The 18,826-nt window shown below is 53.5% G+C and overlaps 1 protein-coding gene across 6 annotated transcripts in view; it reads left to right on the top strand.

Moving 5' to 3' along the window:
* The window catches only part of TRMT44 (tRNA methyltransferase 44 homolog), a 38,651-nt gene extending 20,212 nt beyond the window's left edge, over nt 1–18,439 (top strand). For 2 of the 6 annotated variants that reach the window (XM_010384413.2, XM_030920248.1), the window contains exons 9-11: nt 545–977; nt 3,714–3,830; nt 8,393–9,179. In XM_010384413.2, coding sequence (XP_010382715.1) covers nt 545–977; nt 3,714–3,830; nt 8,393–8,622 — 780 coding nt within the window. In that variant the 3' untranslated portion in view covers nt 8,623–9,179. Of the gene's footprint in view, nt 1–544; nt 978–3,713; nt 3,831–8,392; nt 9,180–11,881; nt 12,477–13,790; nt 13,964–18,108 lie in introns of those variants that run through there. The other 4 variants (XR_004054060.1, XR_004054058.1, XR_004054061.1 and 1 more) reach the window with 4 other exon arrangements.
* The last annotated feature ends 387 nt before the right edge of the window (nt 18,440–18,826 follow it).

Below are 18,826 nucleotides of genomic sequence, written 5' to 3'. Positions count from 1 at the left end.
CTTGTGAAGCTCCAAGTGATGAGAGGGAACCATGGGCTCTTACTGTTTTTTGGGTTTTTTAAAATTTTTAAGTAACTTATATTGGTGTCAGTTTTTATTTTTTATTTATATTTATTTATTTTGAGATGGAGTTTTTGCTCTTGTCACCCGGGTTGGAGTGCATTGGCACAATCTTGGCTCACTGCCTCTGCCTCCCAGGTTCAAGTGATCCTCCTGCCTCAGCCTCCTGAGTAGCTGGGAATACAGGTGTGCGCCACCATGCCCGGCTAATTTTTGTATTTGTAGTAGAGACAGGATTTCGCCATGTTGGCCAGGCTGGTCTCAAACTCCTGACTTCAGGTGATCTGCCCACCTTGGGCTCCCAACGTGCTGGGATTACAGTTGTGAGCCACCGTACCCGACTGGTGTCAGTTTTTAAAATCAGGATTTTTTCATGATAGACGTTTAAAACTTGTGATTTGTACTCCAGGATGAAAGAATTCCATGGAGAATGTTGAAATAGACAAGCCAGCTAAAATACTTGCTTTGCTCTTTTCAAACGCAGGTCTGTCTGATTGGGAAATCCAGAACATACCCTCCCTCCAGAGAAGCTTCCGTGGATGAAAAGAGGACTCAGTACATTAAGAGCAGGCAGGGCTGCCCTGTAAGCCCACCTGGACGGGAGCTTTCCCCTTCTCCACTCCGGGTTGCTGCCGGCAGTGCTGGTCACTGTGACGGTCACCAAGCTCTGGACGCCAGGGTCGGGTGTGTAGCCGGGGCCTTGGCCGCTGAGTGTGGAGCAGGGCCCCAGGCCGAAGGACCCTGGCTACCTGGATTTCATCCCAGAGAAAAGGCTGAGCGTGTGAGGAACTGTGCCGCCCTGCCACGAGGTTTTATCGACCAAGTGGTTTTGCAAGTGGCGAATTTATTGTTAGGCGGAAAGCAATTAAACACAGGAAGTTCTCGAAATGGGAGTTTGAAGACCTGGAATGGGGGAGGTAAGCTGTCCACCACCTCAGGGGCTAGCACGCTCCCAGGTTTGAGGGCAGGAATTCACGTCTTCATAAGCGACATAAAATGGTGTGGCCCTGTGACTACACACACTTTGAAAAAGCCATTGATGGTGGGTGAATAGGCTCTCTTCAAGCAAATTCTTTAAAATTTTCCCAATAGTTCCTATAAACATAAAGGCCTTTGTTATTTCCAGGGAGGAAGGCCGAGGCCAGGCCAGGGAGTGACGGAGTTTGGACCCTTAATTAACTTTCAAAAAACAGGTTTAGGGGCTAGAACTACTCATTTTCCATCCAGAAATTATCCAAAGAGAAAACAGGTTACTGAGGGCAAGAAAAAGGCACTGTCCCCTTGAGTATGCGGTAAGATTTGGAGCTGTTGTGATTCGATAATTTAATTCTCTTTGAAATCCCCAAAACACAAAAGTCAGCCATGGCAAAAGGAGAAAATTACATCGATTGTTCTCTTGGGGTGAGTGGTGCGTTGAAATTAATGGCATTCAGAGAGCCAGCCGGGGCTGTAAGGACCTCACCTCCTTCCAGGCAGGGATGCTGCTTGGCCGCCAGAGGGTGGTGTGGAGCTGCAGCCAGAGCCTGGCTTCTCGCAGTTTTGGGAACTGGAGAAGAGCACGGAGCCCCATCCCCTCCTGGCCCCTCCGTCAGTGACTCCTGCCTGGCTGCCCATTTGAGGGAAACCCTTCCTCTCCAGGCCTTGCTTTCCTCACCTATGAATGTTGGGACAAAATCATGCCCGTTTCCTCCTTCATTCTTTGTCATCTTGCACCATGTGTACATGGGATGGGGCCAGGCCATTGAGCACAGACGGCCCCTCCAGAAATCATTCGAACCTGATGGTAGCTGATCAGCAGAGCCTCTAGCCATCTGGCAAGAGTGGCCCTGGCTCAGTGGCTGAAGGGGCCGACTAGCTGCTTGCAAATCACCAGGCACCGTGGGGTCTCTGAGTTGGCGCCTCTGACTAAAGGCACCCTGCTGTGGTGGGACTGGAGCACAGAGGAAGAAGGCTGAGGCTGGCAGAGCATGGAGCCCAGCACAGGCAGCTGGGCCCCAGAGCCCCAGGGACATCAGTGTGGTCAGAAAGTTCCCGTGTGCAGTAAGCAGTGACAGTTCTTGAGTGCAGTTTGACCTTTAAATTCCCAGATGACGGGTGCACAGATGTCAGCTGTACCTGGGATGGACAGCTTTTGGTGGGTGAGGAGGAAGGAGGAACAGACCTGGAGATGGAGAGCAGGGGTGGCTGAGTGGTGGGCTCACTTCTGCCTGCCCCTTGGAACCTGGGAACCAGGGCACCTAACAAGCCCCATACCCCCATCCCCTCCAGATTGGTGTCCGTGGGTCTGGGGATTGTTAGGGGCTCTCCATGTGGCCATGCTGTGAGAAGGGAGGAGCTGAGCCCTTGGCCTCTCAGCCTCCCGCCTCCCTCCTACCCACAGGCAGCCTTCAGGGCCTTTGGTCTCACCCCCACCCAGCGTGTCCCCAGACAGGCCCCTCTGTGTTTCTGTGCCTGTGGGCCATGTGTGGCTCTGGCTCCAGGACCTCACCCATCCTAGCTCCACCTCTGCCCCTGTGGGACATTGCTGAGAAACAGGGTGGGAAGGGACCCTGCCCTCAAGAGGCTCCAAGTCCTGCCTTGCTAGGAATCAAGGCCGCACACATCAAAGGATGAGTAACCAAGAGGCTGGATGTGCCAGGCCCAGAGGCACCCACGGCTGCAAGTGTGAGATTCCCCGTTATGGAGTCCGTGCTGGGCCAGAGGCGGGGGGACAGGGAAGGCTGACTGGGACGATATGTCATCTTTTTTAAAACACTCCCACTTCTCTCAGAATGGATTTGAGACAGACGAGAGGTTGACTCAGAAGAGTGGCCGGGCTGGGGTAGGAAGGACTCTCGCAGCAGCTGCAACAGCGGCTGCCTGCACCGGGGTCCTGGGTCAGCATTGTGGTGCCCTGATCTGTGGGGGTCCCACAGGCTCAGCTGCATGCAGGCAGGCACCGTCTCCTCTGCTCTCCTGCAGCTTGGAGGGTGCAGATAAGACGTGAAGTGCAGCACCCAGCAGGTAGGAAGTTCCTGGCAAATACACGTAGGAAAACCAGCTTTCATTCATATCCAATTTGATGTTTTGGTAATAAATGACTTTATTGTCACCAGGTTTTCTGATGAGAGCATTTGAAATACATGTAGGCTCTCAAAGCAGAGATTCGAATGGGAAAGAGACCATCACTGTGGTGTCTGTGCTGTTGCTTTTTCTTAACACCTAGTGCGGCCTTGGCCACCCTGGAGCCGGTAGCGCCAGGCCTGCTGCCGCGTGGTTGGAGCAGCCACTGGGGAGGCTCAGGCCCCAGGCCTGCCAGGTTGGCCTTCCTTCTTTAGTCTGAGAAACCCTGGCTCCAAACAGCCACCCCCTTCATGGGTTGAGAAGAGCTTGAGGTGACCACCCAGAGCAGGCAGCATCACCTGACGCCTGGCCCTGTGCAGGCAGGAGGCATGTGTGGGGCTGCGCCTCGTCAGGCTGTGCCACAGCTGGGTGGGGATGCTGAGAACACCGCAGCCCTCATGGTTTGGCTGCGGTGTGGTGTGGGTTGGTTGAGATGGAATCGTGGTCCTTCGTGCTGGAGTGCATAAGGCCTGAGTGTATGGAACTGCCTGTGTGACAGGTTTGTAATATTTTGTTGTGGTTTTAGGAAAAAAAAAACCATTTTTCCACAGAGAGCCTATCTCTGGCAGAAGTAGCCAGTGAGCTGGACACGGAGACCCTGCGGAGGCTGAAGCGGGAGTGTGGGGGCCTGCAGACACTGCTCCGGAATAGCCACCAGGTGTTCCGAGGTATGGGGTCTGCCCCTTCACCGCTTTTCTCTTTCCTTCCCTTTCCCCCTTTTTTCTGTTAAATAATGTTTTATTTTAGAGTGGTTGAGACTCTCGCAGAAGAATCTGGCAGAAGCACCAGGTTCCACGGTGCTCCACCCAGCTCTGACGTGGGTAGCATTTGACCTTGGGGTGGGACGTGGGTCACCCCGTTCCCTCCTGGCTCCTCTGGACCTTGTCCCATGCGATGTCCCCAGGCCGGTCTCCCTCCCCCTATGCTGTGCTTGCTGACACCTCAGCTCCACTTGCTCCACACAGGACAGAGCAAGTCGGGCAGCCGCCGGCCGGGCCCTTCTTGGCTGGGGGTCCTTGTTTGGCTTCGTCTTCTGCTGCTGCAAACTGGAAGCATCCAGAGCCACAGAGCCAGGGTGGGGAGTGGGAAGGTGAGCCCCTGCCCCACAGGCAGAGGCCTGGACTCCTGTGGCCCTCGCTCTGCGGGCCTGGGCAGGGGGAGGTCCTGGTACCCAGCTCCACTGCTGGGCAACGCCCTGTGACTCCAGGATTGCCAGGGCATGGGGAGGCAGGATGGCCTCCACCCGCTTGTCCATTCACTCAGCCGACCAAGCAAGACAGACACATCCCTGGCCTGCTGGAGCTGGCGGTACAGTGAGGGAGAGGGAGATGTAGCAGGTGTTCCCCCAGGGGCCGGCGGTGTACACAGTTCCATCATCTGCAGCTTCCAGGTGTGCACAGAGGGGGCAGGGACCGGGGGAGCCACAGTTTCCCAGCACCAGCGGCTGGGGCGTTTGCCGTAACTTGCTTCGTGGAGCTTTTTTTCCCCTCTTTCTGTTTAAGTATTTTAAAGTGAGCTCCAGCTAGCACCCTATTTCACCCCTAAGTACTTCCACATGCATCTTTAAAAATACTAGGTGTCTTGTGTCACCACCATGCCCTAAGCACACATTTCTGTGAGTCACGATGTGCAGGGAGAACTGGCCTGGCCCAGAGTGGGCTCAGGAGGGCTTTACTTAGGAAATGACACTTGAGCTGGGCCTGGAAGGAAAAGAGGAGTCAGGAACAGAGAACAGCTTTTAGGCAGAGCGAACAGCATTTGCGAAGAGCCAGAGTTGGGAGGAGTAAGAGTGGGAGCTGGTGGGGCTATAGCTGCCATGACCAGGGGAAGAACTGGGCCTCTGACGGATGGGTAGGGATGACACCGAGGTCACAATGGGAAGGAGTGGCCTGGCTCACACCCTAGCTTCTGGGTCCCCTGCCCATGAGGCTGCCATGGGGGTCAGGTGCAGTGCAGTATCTGGCTCTGTGCATGTGTGAGAGCACAGGTGTGCGCGCCATGCCTGTTGTGTACACAAGAGCAAAAGCCTATGGGTTTGTGCACACACACTGCATTTGGGTGCCCGCCTGCTCTTGGAGAGCTGAACTTGGCTTTCAGCTGAACTGGCTTCTTTAGGTGACAGTTGCTATTGGGTGGGGGGCCCATGAGCATGGTTGGAGCCTCTGTTTCCCGGGACAGGTGCAGAAGCATGTCCCTGAGGCTGCCTCCAGAGTAGACACTGGGCCTGCAGTGGTGGCTGGCCTGGCCTGCTGCCTGGAGTCTGTTCTTCCTTGCACAGAGCTTCAGGCAGTTAGAATATTTCCCACCTCCATGGGGCCTCTTTCTGTCTTTCCCAGTGCTTGTTTTTGTTGATTTCCTGAAATACTGTTTTTTTCACCCACGTGGGTGAGCCTGCCTGTATGTCAGTGTTTTTCTGTGCAGGTCACCCTGGGGGGCAGACTTGTTTTTGGAAACACTTCTGAGTAGGAGGCCTGGGGGTTGGGTTCCAAATAAACATTCTCCTCCAGTCATGAGAAAACTATGCTCTGAAGCTGGGTCTTATCTCTGTATGAGGTTTAGGTTTTGTTTTAAGCTAACGTGGCTAGTCTCAGAAAATGTTTATGAGAGTGAGGAATTGGAATGTTTCCAGATGGCTTCAGGTCAGCCAGCCTGAGCATGACCTGTGAGGGCCACAAGGGCCAGCCCTGCCTCTGTCCCCACCCCTTCCTGAGGCCACCAGGGGTGGCTCCATGCTGGCTGGTATGGAACCTGGCACCGTGCTGCTGGGTACACGCGGGGCCTCGTCGTATCCTGCACTTGGGGCAGAGCAGGCCTTTCCTCCTTGAACACGCAGACACGGCTCAGAGAGGTCAGCGTGCCGGCCCGAAGTCTCCCAGTGAGTGGAGAGGCCGTGCCACAGTCCAGGCCAGGACTGATCCAGCACTGGCACCCCTGAGCCTGTGGCATTGTCCAGGGACTCTAATCTTCAGCCCGTTCCTCAGAGCAGCTTGGTGAGAGGGAGTGTCTGCTGTCAGAAGCAGTGGCGGAGATGGCGGTTCCTGTGCGGAGAGAGAGTCCCAGGGGACGCGCACAGTAGGGAGGGAGGAGGCGGCAGGAACTTGGGTCGAGCAGACTGTAGCCCTGTGTTTCCATTTCAGAATGAGGAGCACATTTCCAGAGGAGGAGAGTCTTTCTAGCTGTTGGTTGTCTTTCTAGCTGGCTGGAGCGAGTGCCCCTGGAAGGCTGCCCCTTCTGGCACCTGGCCACATAGGGGCTCAGGTGTTGTGGGGGGGCTGGGAGCTACCTGCCATGTCCAGGGTTGTAGATGCGGGGAGTGGGTCAGCGAGGCTGGGCCAGCCTGGAGCCTGCCTGCGCCATTCCGGGAGCCTCATCTCTATCATGAGCGCCCGCTCCTCAGTCCTTAGACACCCTGCAGGTCCTGCTTCCAAAACATGGCTGGGTGTGCTCTTAACTCCAGAACCGCCTGGGAGGGTCTGCTGCCAGTTGGCCTGTCACGTTGCAGCAGGGAAGGGGGTGCCCAGGCTGGCTCTCAGGGTGGGAATCTGCACTCAGCCTTTGGCCACAGTGATCCCCACCCCCTTCTCTTGACAGGTCAGGGCGTCAGGCCAGAGGCCCCTCAGTGTTTGGGGTCATGTGCCCCATGGGGAGTTGGGGGGAAGCTCTGGCCCCTGGGGCTCCTCCTGAGCACTCTTCAGAGGGTTCCAGATCCCTCAGTGGCCGGGATGTGCCCTTCTGTGCTGCGCCAGGAGGTGCTGCTGTGGGGACATCGGCAGAGCGTCGTGGGACTGCCTTAACCGTAGCCTTCAGGTTAAGCAACCTCAGCTCCGAAGTTGGAAGGCGACACAGAGAAGTGGCCATGGGAGGGCAAATGGGGTCAGGCCTGGCCTTGGCAGTGCTTGCAGCCAGGCTGTGAGGTTGAGCCCCCAACTGTGTCCCTGGATGCAGCAAGGCGCCGCTCTCTGGGCTCATTTCTCTAGTTTCAGGGGGCAAACTATTTTTAAAGTATCAGTCTGTCAAAAGCACACAGGCTTGTTATTGCCACACACAAGGTGATTTGAAAGCAGAATTCAAGCTTTAATTCCTACACTTTCAAGTTCTCCTTGGAAGTTGGTGAGCCAGACTTCCTCACTGAGGCTCCTTTATTCCCCCGAGCCTTCTGTCGCGAGCGGTTTCCTAGCTTCCAGTGAGAACCAGGAAGGAGGTGGTTGCTTTGGCCACGTTTCACAGGGAGTTGTTGGCTTCACACAAGGAAATGGCCAAATGGGAGTGTAGGGGGGTATCTTGGCCCAATTTAGGGGGCAGGGTCAGGAGGCAGCCTGGAGGAGGCTCGCGAGGCCTGGCATCCGGGTGACGAGCGGGCCCACAGCAGCCTTCTCCTGGCCCCACCCCACTCTGATGTCCCTCCAGCTCCCCCGTTTGGAGATCAGCCCTGGCCATTGAGTCCCAGTGGCACTTCCAGAGTGGGTATCTAAACCACTGCGCAGAGGCAGGTACCCCTTCCTGTTCCTTTCCAGAGCCCCTTGGCCTCCCTTACTCCACACTTGCACCTGGAGGGGCTCCAGTTGGGAGGTGCATGTAAACCCAGTGCACCAGGACGGCACCAAGGAGCAGAGGCCACCCTGCAGCAGGCCTGTCCTTCGACTGTGTGGAGGGACCTGCGCCTTGCCCCTCTTTCTGCCTGTGATGCTGAGACAGTCCTCAGAGGTTAGGGCTGCAGTACGGATGTTTTCTCGTGTTCCAGCTCTCACACCATGTTCCGTCCTTCCTCCACTCAAGTGATCCTTCTAAAATGGTGGCTCTGCAGGACCTGCCACTCAGCCAGAGGGAAGGTTGGGGCCTCAACGATGAGGCCACTTGGGACCCAGCTCTGTCCTCTGCCCTCCCCTCTGGCTGTCCCTAAAACACGGCCTGTCCTGGTGCAGTCTGTCCTGGGACACTCGGGTTTGCTGCTTCTCTGCCTAAAATGCTCTTCCTGGGCCCGCGCGGGGCTGCCGCTCGCCTCCTGCAGGGCTCACCTTCCCCATCCTTGCCTGAAGACGCATCCCATACCTCGGTCACTCCCACTGGAGGCAGACTCTCTGTGACCAGCAGGAACTCTGGGCTGTGTCACGGTTGTATCCCTGACCCTGGATTGGCACCTCCCATGGCGTGGGAGCTAAGCAGAGGCCGGTGAATTAAGGAACTTTCAGGTTTACTTCTCAGTGTGTCTTTTCTCTGTTCCAAACCACAGTTGTGAATGGGAGAGTTCACATCCGCGACTGGAGAGAGGAGACGCTGTGGGAAACAAAGCAACCGGAAGCGAAACAGAGAGTGCGCTCCGAAGCCTGCAAAACCCGCCTCTGCTGGTTCTTCACGCATCACCCTGATGGCTGTGCTCTGTCCGCGGACTGCTGCCCGTTTGCCCATGGGCCTGCGGAGCTGCGGCCACCCCGGACCGCCCCGAGGAAGAAGATTCCATGAGCTGTGTCCTTGCCAGCCAAGGCCTGGTCTGTGGGGGCCAAACCAAGGAGAGCTTCCCCAGCAATCCTGAGTGCTGCGGTCTCTGCTCTGGCTGCGTTTCAGCCCACCTCCTCCCAGCTTTCTCTAGATCCTCACGCCGATGAACCATGTTTCATAAACATCACCCGCCAGAGAAGCCACAGTTACTCAGAAGCCCCCAGCTGGGTGCCTGGCTTGTTTCAGATGCAGCCACTTGAAACGTGCACAGCATCTTCGTATCACAAAGATCGTGTGTGGATCCTTACAGTGTCTCCTGGGGGAGAGCAGCCGAGGACGCCTTGCACAGGCCCCTCCCAGGGCGCTGTCCGACGCCTGCCCCACCATGTCCACCTCTGTGAAGAGGATGGGGCTCCCCGAGAAGCAAGATCGTATCTGCCAGCGTTTCTCACCACACTGGAGAGCAGCCACTCTGGAGCAGGGATCCACCAGATTGGTATTTTTAAAAAAGGTATAAGGCTTGCTATGTTGAGGTTGTTTTTACAGTTACGGAGAATAAAACAAAATACCCATAATTTCCTCACATGGGCCACTCAAGTGGCATGAAAAAAAAATCATAGGTGAATTGTTGACAGGGCTTTAAAACTGTAAATATCACAGATGACAAAAAGGTAAGACCTACACCTTCCTCCCTCCTCCACGAGACCCTCTCCCCAGAAATACTGCAGCAGTTCTTTTTAGTCCTTCTAGAAAAAAAAAATCCTGATTTGTTTCTCTTTTATTTTATTGAGAGATGGGGTCTTGATCTCTCGCCCAGGCTGGAGTGCAGTGGCACGATCATAGCTCACTGCAGCTTTGAACTCCCGGGCTCCAGCCATCCTTCTGCCTCAGCCTGTCAAGTGGCTGGGACTGTAGATGCACGCCACCATGCCTGGCCAACTTTTAAAATGTTAGAGGCAGGGATCTTGCTATGTTGCCCAGGCTGGCCTTGAATTCCTGGGCTCAAGCAATCCTCCCACCTCAGCCTCCCAAAATGCTGGCGTGACAGCTGCGAGCCATGGCATCTGGCCTCGATGTTTCTATTTAAAGTTATTTCTATGGTTTTATACAAAAGGTCACATGCAGTCCACACTGTTCTGCCATTGACTTTCTGCAGTGTACCCTGGTGCCTCTCCATTAGGTGTATCCACCTGGTTATTCGCGGCAGCCGTGTGGCATTCCGTGGCCGCGCCGCACTCCTCACTCCTGAGCAGTGAGAATAAATGGGCATCTGCTCTGAAGGCACCTCAGCTCTGCAGCACCACAGCGCGGTGCTGCCACGGGCCCAGACCCTGCCCTCTGAGTTCCGAGTCAGTCCCAGAGCCCAGATCCCAGGCTGAGGATGTGCCAGGAGGTCCCTGGCCCTGGAAGCGTCCACCCTTCGTCTTACTGGGAGACTGGCGCTCTGTGGCCCCTTGGGGCAGGCCCCAGTTGGTTGAGCCACTGCAGCTCTGGCTAGTGAAGCACAAGGGAGCTCTGCTGGGGCCTCTGGGGTCTCCACACTGGGAAGTTCTCCCTGCAGGGGACACCTAATGTAGAAGCCCCGAGGTAGCAACCAGGAGCCTAGCACTGAGGGTAGTGGAGCAGGAAGGTGGAAAGAACTCTCTTCCCAAAGATGAGCCACAGAGCCGCACCCTCCCTCAGCCCCTTGTTAGGCCCTGAGGCCTCTTCCTGCCAAGCCGCACCGGGGTTTGCGGGTTTTGTTGCTCAGCATATCCAGGGTCACGTACTTCAGGACAAGTGACCTGATGCCCCTCGGCCTCCCAGCCCTGCAGCCTCGCTGGAGCTCTCCCTGCAGCAGGAAGGGCTGAGCCCAACCACAAAGGGGCTTGGGGTGACATCAAGGGATGGCAGAGCGGGGAGTGCAGGGAGCCCGGCCCAGAGGAGCAGCCCTGCCACCGCCTCCTGGAAGGGGCACACCTGAGCTAAGCCCAGGATGCCACCCAAGCCTCGGGGCCTCCCAAGGTGTCCCCCATGCCAGAGTGCACCTGGCAGAGGCGTCTGCCAGGCCCAGGATAGCTCCAGGTTGTTGGGCCCCTGTTTCCTCTCCCCTTCCCAGGTCTTTCCCAAGCCCAGAGCCCCTGCTTTAATTTTCCAGTGTGGGGAGGCAGGAGAGTGGCCACAGAGCCTGGTTCTGTGCTCGGTGCGGCTGGACTCCAAACCTGGCTCCGGCGCTGCAGTCCTGGCGAGGGTGGTGGCCCTGGGGAAGACGAGCTCCCCTAACACTTGGCACAGCAGTTTCCAGTCATGAGCTGCAAGGACAGTCTCAAAGGAGCATCAGATGGGGCTGGGGGCATGTGGGGTGGCCCTGGCTCTCCCAGATGGGGTCCTGTCAGGCCAAGAGCTGTGCTAAGTAGGGCCCACCATGGCCATAGGCCCCTGTGTGTCACCTGGCATAATCAGCTGGTAGAAACGGCCCTTGGTGACCACATCACCTGACCTGACCTCCAGGTTCTAGGTACCGTTTCTTACTACCCCCCAGCACCACTGTGCCCCTGTCCACACGTCATGTGACTGGGGGTCCGGCACGGTTACCTTGCAGCAATGAACGATGCATCTGTGGATGAGGGTGGGCAGACAGAGGTTTGGCGGGGGATCGGGTGGGGCACTGATCATGGCAGCCTGGCTGTGGCCAGCCCCAAGGGCTTCCCAGTGACTTCTCAGAGCCTGAGTGGGTCTCCCCTGGACAGGTGGGATTGAGGGAATGCCACACAGGTGGGCATGAGGGGGAATCTCGCCAGGAGTACAGTGCGTCTACACTGCTTTCCAGACTAGCACCAGGCAGGCCCTAGGTCTCACTGGCTGAGAGGCAGCCTCTGTCCCCTGGCGCCCCGACTTGCCCCATCTGCTGCAGAGGAGACCCACCTGTGGTGAGCATTGTGGTCTTGGGGCCTGCAGGCACCCTAGTGGCGTTACCATGGTGACCGCAGCCCCTTGGACTGGTGCTGGGGATTCAGACACCAGGTCGCACAGGTCTTGGCTCATGGCATGGCCAAGCTCTGGGGTCTGTCAGGGTTGGCAGGGCAAGCTTCCTGGAGGAGAGGCTGAGGCCACGTATTTTCCCTCTCATCCTGCCTTCCGCTGGAGCTACTCTCCAGGGCCACAACTGTCACAGAACGAGGAACCCCGGCCTCGCGCAGAAGAGCCTTGTGTGGGTGAGAGTCCCAGGGAAGAGGCCGAGCCCTGTGCTGACTTGCCCCAGCTCATTTCTGCTTGACCCTTCCTTGTTGCTGGTTTTGCTCAGAAAACTGCATTGTGGACCTCATCGTTCTGGGAAAAGGGTGGTTCACGAGAAAGCACAGTCATGTGTCACTTAACAGTGCAGATGCATCCTGAGAAATGCGTGGTTAGGTGATTTCATCATCCTGCAACATGAGAGTGTGCCCCGCGCTCCCAGATGAGACAGGCTGCCCCACACCCAGGCCGTGGGGGACGGCCTCTCGCTCTTGGAACACACGTCTACACAGCTCATTAACTGTGCCGAATGCTGTACGCAGTTGTAATGCGATGGTAAGTGTCTGTGTAGCTAAACGTAGAAAAGGTACAGTGAAAATATGATGTAAAAGAGAAAACATGCTTCAGCTGTGGAGGGCACTCACCCTGAATGGGGCCTGTGGACAAGGCTGTGGGTGTCCGTGAGGGAGGGGGTGCCTCTGAGGCCCTGCTGCAGGCTGGATGAACAGCACGCTTAGGCCACACTCAGTGTATACTAAAAAATCCCTTCAGTAACACATTCACCTGAGCTTATTTCTAACTTTTTAATTTTATGAACTTTAAAAACATTTTTTACTCTTTTGTAATAACACTTAGCTTAAAACACATTGTACAGCTGTATAAAAATATTTTTCCTTTTTCTTTCTTTTGAGACGGGGTTGTTGTGTCGCCCAGGTTAGAGTGTAGTGGCGCCATCTCGGCTCACTACAGTGAGCCTCAGCCTCCTGGGCTTAACTGATCTCCTGCCTCAGCCCAAGTAGCTGGGACCACAGGCACATGCCACCATGTTGCCCAGACTGGTCTTGAACTCCCAGACTCAAGCGATCCTCCTGTTAGGGGTGGCGAATATCGCAGCTGTCAGTGGCGAATTTAATGAGTCTGCAGCGGCCTCAACTCTTGCCTCCTTGGAAGAAAGAATTCATCTGAAGGGCATAAGGCAGAAAAAGGAGACTGAGGCAAGTTTCCGAGTGGGAGTGGAAGCTTGTTAAAAAGCTTCAGAGCAGGAAAGAAAAGAAAGTACCCTTGGAAGAGACCCAAGCATGCACTCTGGAGGTCAAGTGCAGCATTTGACCTTTTGACTTGGGGTTTTATATGTTGGCATACTTCTGGGGTCTTGTGTCCCTTTTCCTGTGATGCTTACCTTAGGGTGGGCTGCCTGCATGCACAGTGCCCTCCTTGCAATCGGGTCATGAGCATTCACAGTGTGTTTGAAAAGTTGTATCTATGTTCACCTGAGGCTGCTTCCCTTTTCTGGTAGGATGCCCCAGAAGGTCATGCTCTGCGATTTTGTCTCCTAATGCGCATGCTCTAGCCCACTCACCCAATTCCTGAGACTTGACTGGAAGCCGCTGGTGACCAATTTCAAGTAACTTTATCTGTTGGGAAATTGCCTCTCCCTGGCGCGTGCGACCAATGATCATTTTTAGAGAGGCAGTGTGACAACTGCAGGACCATCACCTTGAGGACTAAACTGATTGTTTATCTTGCCCAAATTCCTATCTAAGGGATCTGGGGAGTTCTGCCCTGCAAATCATAAATTCTCATCAGATGGGTTTTATTTAACCCTGTATATTATGACTTAACTTTCTAACCTGACTCTGGCGTAACATTACAAGTCAAGGAAGAAAAATCAAAGTAGTTTACCTCGAAATGTGTTTCTTTGCCATATTTTGAAATGGCCCTACAAAGCTGTTCTGTGTGTGTGTTGGGTGGGGGGGCGAAATTTGCATCTGTAAAGAATCTCTGTTAACATAGCTAGATCTTTTTCTTCCAGACCCTCCCAATCCTAAAGAGATTAAAAGTCTAGCACCCTTTGAAAGGTCTGAATAGGAAACATTTGTCATCTATTGTCTCTAAGGGCAGCCACTATAAGACTTCAAAGAACTCTGCACTCTACAATCTTTATCTTAACCTGAACACTCCCTTTCTATCAATCCCAGGTCTTCAGACAAACTCAACCAATTGTCAACCAGAAAATGTTTAAATTCACCGATAGCCTGGAAGCTTCCCTCCCTCGCTCCGACTTTTGAGTTGTCCCCCCATTCTGGATGAAACCAACGTATTTCTTTTTTCTTTCTTTCTTTTTTTTTTTTGAGACGGAGTCTCGCTCTGTCACCCAGGCTGGAGTGCAGTGGCCGGATCTCAGCTCACTGCAAGCTCTGCCTCCCGGGTTCACGCCATTCTCCTGCCTCAGCCTCCCGAGTAGCTGGGACTACAGGCGCCCGCCACCACGCCCGGCTCATTTTTTGTATTTTTAGAAGAGACAGGGTTTCACGATTTTAGGATGGTGTCAATCTCCTGACCTCGTGATCTGCCTGCCTCGGCCTCCCAAAGTGCTGGGTTTACAGGTGTGAGCCACCGCGCCCAACCAAACCAATGTATTTCTTAAATGTATTTGATTGATGTCTCATGCCTCTCTAAAATGTATAAAACCAAGCTGTACCCCAACCACCTTGGTCATATGTTCCCAGGACCTCCTGAGGACTGTGTCACGGGCCATGGTCACTCATTTGGCTCAGAATAAATCTCTTCAAATATTTTACAGAAAACAAATACTTTACAGAGTTTTACTCTCTTCGTTGTCAACCTGCTCTCACTCACCTGACATTCCTGGTGGGTTGGGGTAGCCCTTTCCTGTCCCGCTGCTGCCCGCCTACCAACCTACTGTGTCACTTCCCCCTCGGCCTCCCAAAATGCTGGGGTTACAGGCCAGTATTCTTTATATTATATCAGCTTTTCTCTTTGTTTTTACTTTTAAACTTTTTTGTTAAAAATGAAAACAGAAACACATTAGCCTAGCTAGGCCTACACAGGGTCAGGATCATCAGTATCACTGTCTCCCGCCTCCTCATCTTGTCCCATCAGAAGGTCTTTAGGGGACTAGCACACCTAGGGCTGTCACCGCCTGTGATAATGGCTGCCCTCTGAATCCGTCCTGAAAGGCGTGCCTGAGGTTCTTCTTGAGGAAGCATCACTCTTTAAAGAAACGATCATGGTGATGTGTGCTTGGTTTCCTTTTTTCATCATAGATTTGCTTGGAACCAGGTAAGGCATTATGAACATTCCTCTCTATGAAAGAAAGCCTTCCGTGTTGAGGTCTATGCTTCAGACTTGTTAAGGTGCCTGTTGAGGTCTGCAAAGCTTTTGCTAAGCCCTTCACTGTAAATTTTCTTGGGGCTCATCTTGTTTTTTGCCAGTTGCCTTTTCTCTTGCCCCTTCTTCAGCTCTGCCTCCATCTTCCACTTCCAACAGCTCCTCTTTGGTCAGTTCTTCAGGAACCACCTGGAGGCGCTCCTCACCGCCATCCTCCTCCAATCCAGGCTGGAGTTGTTTGCCATCCTAGCCACAGCCGTCTTGAGTTTTGCAGCCTCCTCATCCTGGGCAAAACCTTTGAAGTCCTGGGTGAACTCTTGCGTGTCCTCCTCTGGATGCCACTCACGCACACCTTGGCAAGCGCGCCTGGGTCATCACCCCAAGCTCAAACAAGGTTTCTGGCACAGCCCTAGTTGCCATCCTTCCACAGTTGCATCAGTGCCTTCTCGGCAGACTCTTCAGCTGAAGCTATAGCCCGGGCAAAGGACCTCCTCAGTCAGGAGGCATTAAAAGCTGCTGTGAGTGCTGGGTCCATCGGATCAAAGGAGTGGTGTTTGGAGGGGGAGCCACTGTGACATAGGGGTGAAAATCACCAGTAAGAGGAGGATGGATGTGTGGGTGCACCACCACCAACAAGCAAGACCTTGAAAGGAACTGTGTTATCTGGCAACACAGGAGGGATGAAAATCACCAATAAGAGCAGGATGTGCAGGAGCAGCACCACCCACAAGCAAGACCTTGAAAGGTACTGTCATCCGGCAACTCAGGAGGGCCTCTAGGAAGAGGAATGGGCCATTCCTAACTCCCTTGTTCCTGCACTGCCCTGGCCCTGTGTGCTCACTGTTTCTCTTGAAGGACCTGGGGCTCTCATTGTGCAGGATCACATTCATAGCCTGCAACATGGCCACCAGGCAAGGCTGGTGTCCTGTCCCTAAAAGCCTGGAAGCCTGGCATTGACTTGACCTCCTTAAGGATGAAAGTGAAACACCTATACAAAAATTCTATCAGTGAGGAAATAATGACGGTGAAAGATCTGAGCTAACCCACCCCACATCTTACCTTTTCCTGAATTAATAGTGCTGGGCTAACTTTGGAAGACAGGCTGTAGTTTTGTTGTTGTTGTTGTTTTTGAGATGGAGTCTCGCTCTGTCACCCAGGCTGGAGTTCAGTGGTGCAATCTTGGCTCACTGCAACCTCTGCCTCCTGGGTTCAAGCGATTATCCTGCCTCAGCCTCCCGAGTAGCTGGGATTACAGGTGCCTGCCACCACGCCCAACTAATTTTTGTATTTTTAATAGAGATGGGATTTCACCATGTTGGCCAGGCTAGTCTCAAACTCCTGACCGCAGGTGATCAGCCTGCCTCGGCCCTCCAAAGTGCTGGAATTACAGGCGTGAGCCACCGCACCCAGCCTAAGCTGTAGTTTAAATTACTGTAGGCCTTGCCCCAAACTCAACTGCTTTTGTAAAGCTAATGGAAGGCATCAGACTGTGGGAGGAGAGGAGACCTGCCAAGGCACAGACATGAATGGTTGCCAGCCATTGTATCGGAGGGTATAAGACATGCAGCTTCCCCAATTACTCTTGCAAATACCATCACTATTGTAGAACCCAAGATTGGCCTTTTGTGGTATCTTTTCAGGTTTTCTGCATGTCTGACACCCATGGCTCCACTTGGACCCATCACCCCTGCTCCTGTGGCCCCCACAGAGGCAATTCAGCCCGCAGGAGGACAGCGTCGATCCTCTGATTTCATCTCTGCCCCAACCAATCAGCAGCAGGAACTTTTTACCTGGCCACCCCCATGCCTTCCCCGAAACTGCCTTTGAAAAACCCCTAACCTACAAGCTTTGGATGAGAATGATTTGAGTAGTGACTCAGTCTCCCACATGGCGTGGCCAGCCTTGTGTCTGTTAAACTCTTTCTCGACAAAAATGCCATGGTCTTTCTTTGTGCAGTGGACAGGAAAAATCCCTTGGGCAGATACAAAAGTCCTTTCAGGCATCTGTTTCCAGAATAGGGAGGTTTCCTCCATATTGAAGATTTGCTGTAGCAAGTAAATTTCCTCCATAATCGAACTTCCAGAACTCTTCAGCTGCCTTCACATCAGCACCCACAGACTCAGCACTCACATTGACATTATGTAATGCATAACGATCCTCGAATCATGTAAACCACCCAGAACTAGCAGAAAATCCGACACCAAAGTTGGGTCCAGCCTTTCCTTTCAACATTGCAAACTTACTTTTTGCTCTGGCCATGATTGCCATGGTGCTGAAACCGCCTCTGCAAAAATTATAACAGAAAACTATGACAGTGAAAGAGACGACTAACCCAGCTGGCTCCATCTTGCTTCTAACCTCCAAGCTGTCCTTGTTCATTCCCAGGCGTAGGCTCAACCAACTTTGGGAGGAACTTAGTTTATGGTGTGAAAGGAAAATAAATCTTGGGGCCCCAAAATCACTAAGCCAAAGGGGAAAGACAAGCTGGGAACTGCTTAGGGCAAACCTGCCTCCCATTCTATTCCTAAAAAAGGTAACTACTAAGATTAAAAAGCTGCATACCTCCCTCACAAGGACGTTCCTTGTGGACAAATGACAGAACCCGAAGCCACCCCTCTGGTCACTGAGATAGGTGCATCTCTGACTGCCTCCTTTGGAAAGGCCAATCAGAAGCTCAAAAGAATGCAACCGTTTGTCTCTTATCGACCTATGACCCGGAAGTCCCCTCCCTGCTTCGAGTTGTCCCACCTTTCTGGATGGAACCAATGTATACCTTACATATATTGATTGATGTCTCATATCTCCCTAAAATGTATAAAACCAAGCTGTTCCCGACCACCTTGGGCACACCTTCAGGACCCCCTGAGGCTGTGTCACGGGCACACATCCTTAACTTTGGCAAAATAAACTTCCTAAAATTGACTGAGACCTGTCTCAGATATTTGGGGTTCACAATGCCTTAACTTTGAAACAAAGACAATAACAACCCTTTTCCCAAACAAAGTCCCTTCCTGCCTGAGGATCAGACTGCCTTTGTAGGACTAACAAATTTGTCATGAGATTAGAAATTATGGTTTAGGAGTCATGCAGCTGCAGGTGGTGAGATTCTGAACCTCCTTAAATTGCTCCTGTGATAACCTAAGATCAATGCTTAACATTTTGCAGACCCTGTATGCAGTGGATCCGCTGGCACCACCCAAATAGATAAATTGGCCCATCTGGTCTTGTGGCCCCCCCCACCCAGGAACGGACTCAGCTCATGAAGACAACTTCAGCTCCCTAAGATTTTATCTTGGACCCGACTAATGAGCACTCCCAAGCTACTGGCCCTCTACTCACCAAGTTATCCTTAAAAACCTCAATCCCTGAGTTTTCAGAGAGACCGATCTGAATAATAATAAAACTCCCGTCTCCCACACAGCCAACTCTGCGTGAATGAAGCTCTTGATTGCAATTTCCCTGTCTTGATACATCGGCTCTGTCTAGGCAGTGGGCAAGGAGAACCCACTGGGCAGTTACAGTGCGGAGAGGGATTCGCTGCTCTGTCTGGTCTTCAGTCCCTGTCGCATCCAGGCACCTCTCGACTTTCTGTTAGTCGCCTTGCTTTCAGCGAAGTGGATCCTCGGCATCCGCTTTATAATGGTCACCTTGCTTTCACAGAGGTGGGCTCTTTGAGCAGCCGTCACTTTGTCCTTGCTCATCGGGGCTGTAGCTCTGGTGGAACGGGACCTGCCTGCCTGGCGAGCATAACCGCCTCTGATTTTCCATCTTCGTGGTCCTTAGTCGCTTGTCATTCCATTTTCAGGTCAGTCACTGGCAATAATGACTCTTACTGGTCTCTCACCAGCAGCAGTAGCTGTGGATCTCGTATGCTTGGGGACCG

The sequence above is a fragment of the Rhinopithecus roxellana genome, chromosome 2, assembly GCF_007565055.1.
Source record: "Rhinopithecus roxellana isolate Shanxi Qingling chromosome 2, ASM756505v1, whole genome shotgun sequence".
In the NCBI taxonomy this organism is placed as follows: Eukaryota; Metazoa; Chordata; class Mammalia; order Primates; family Cercopithecidae; genus Rhinopithecus; species Rhinopithecus roxellana.
This window is presented reverse-complemented; position numbering and strand designations above follow the sequence as displayed.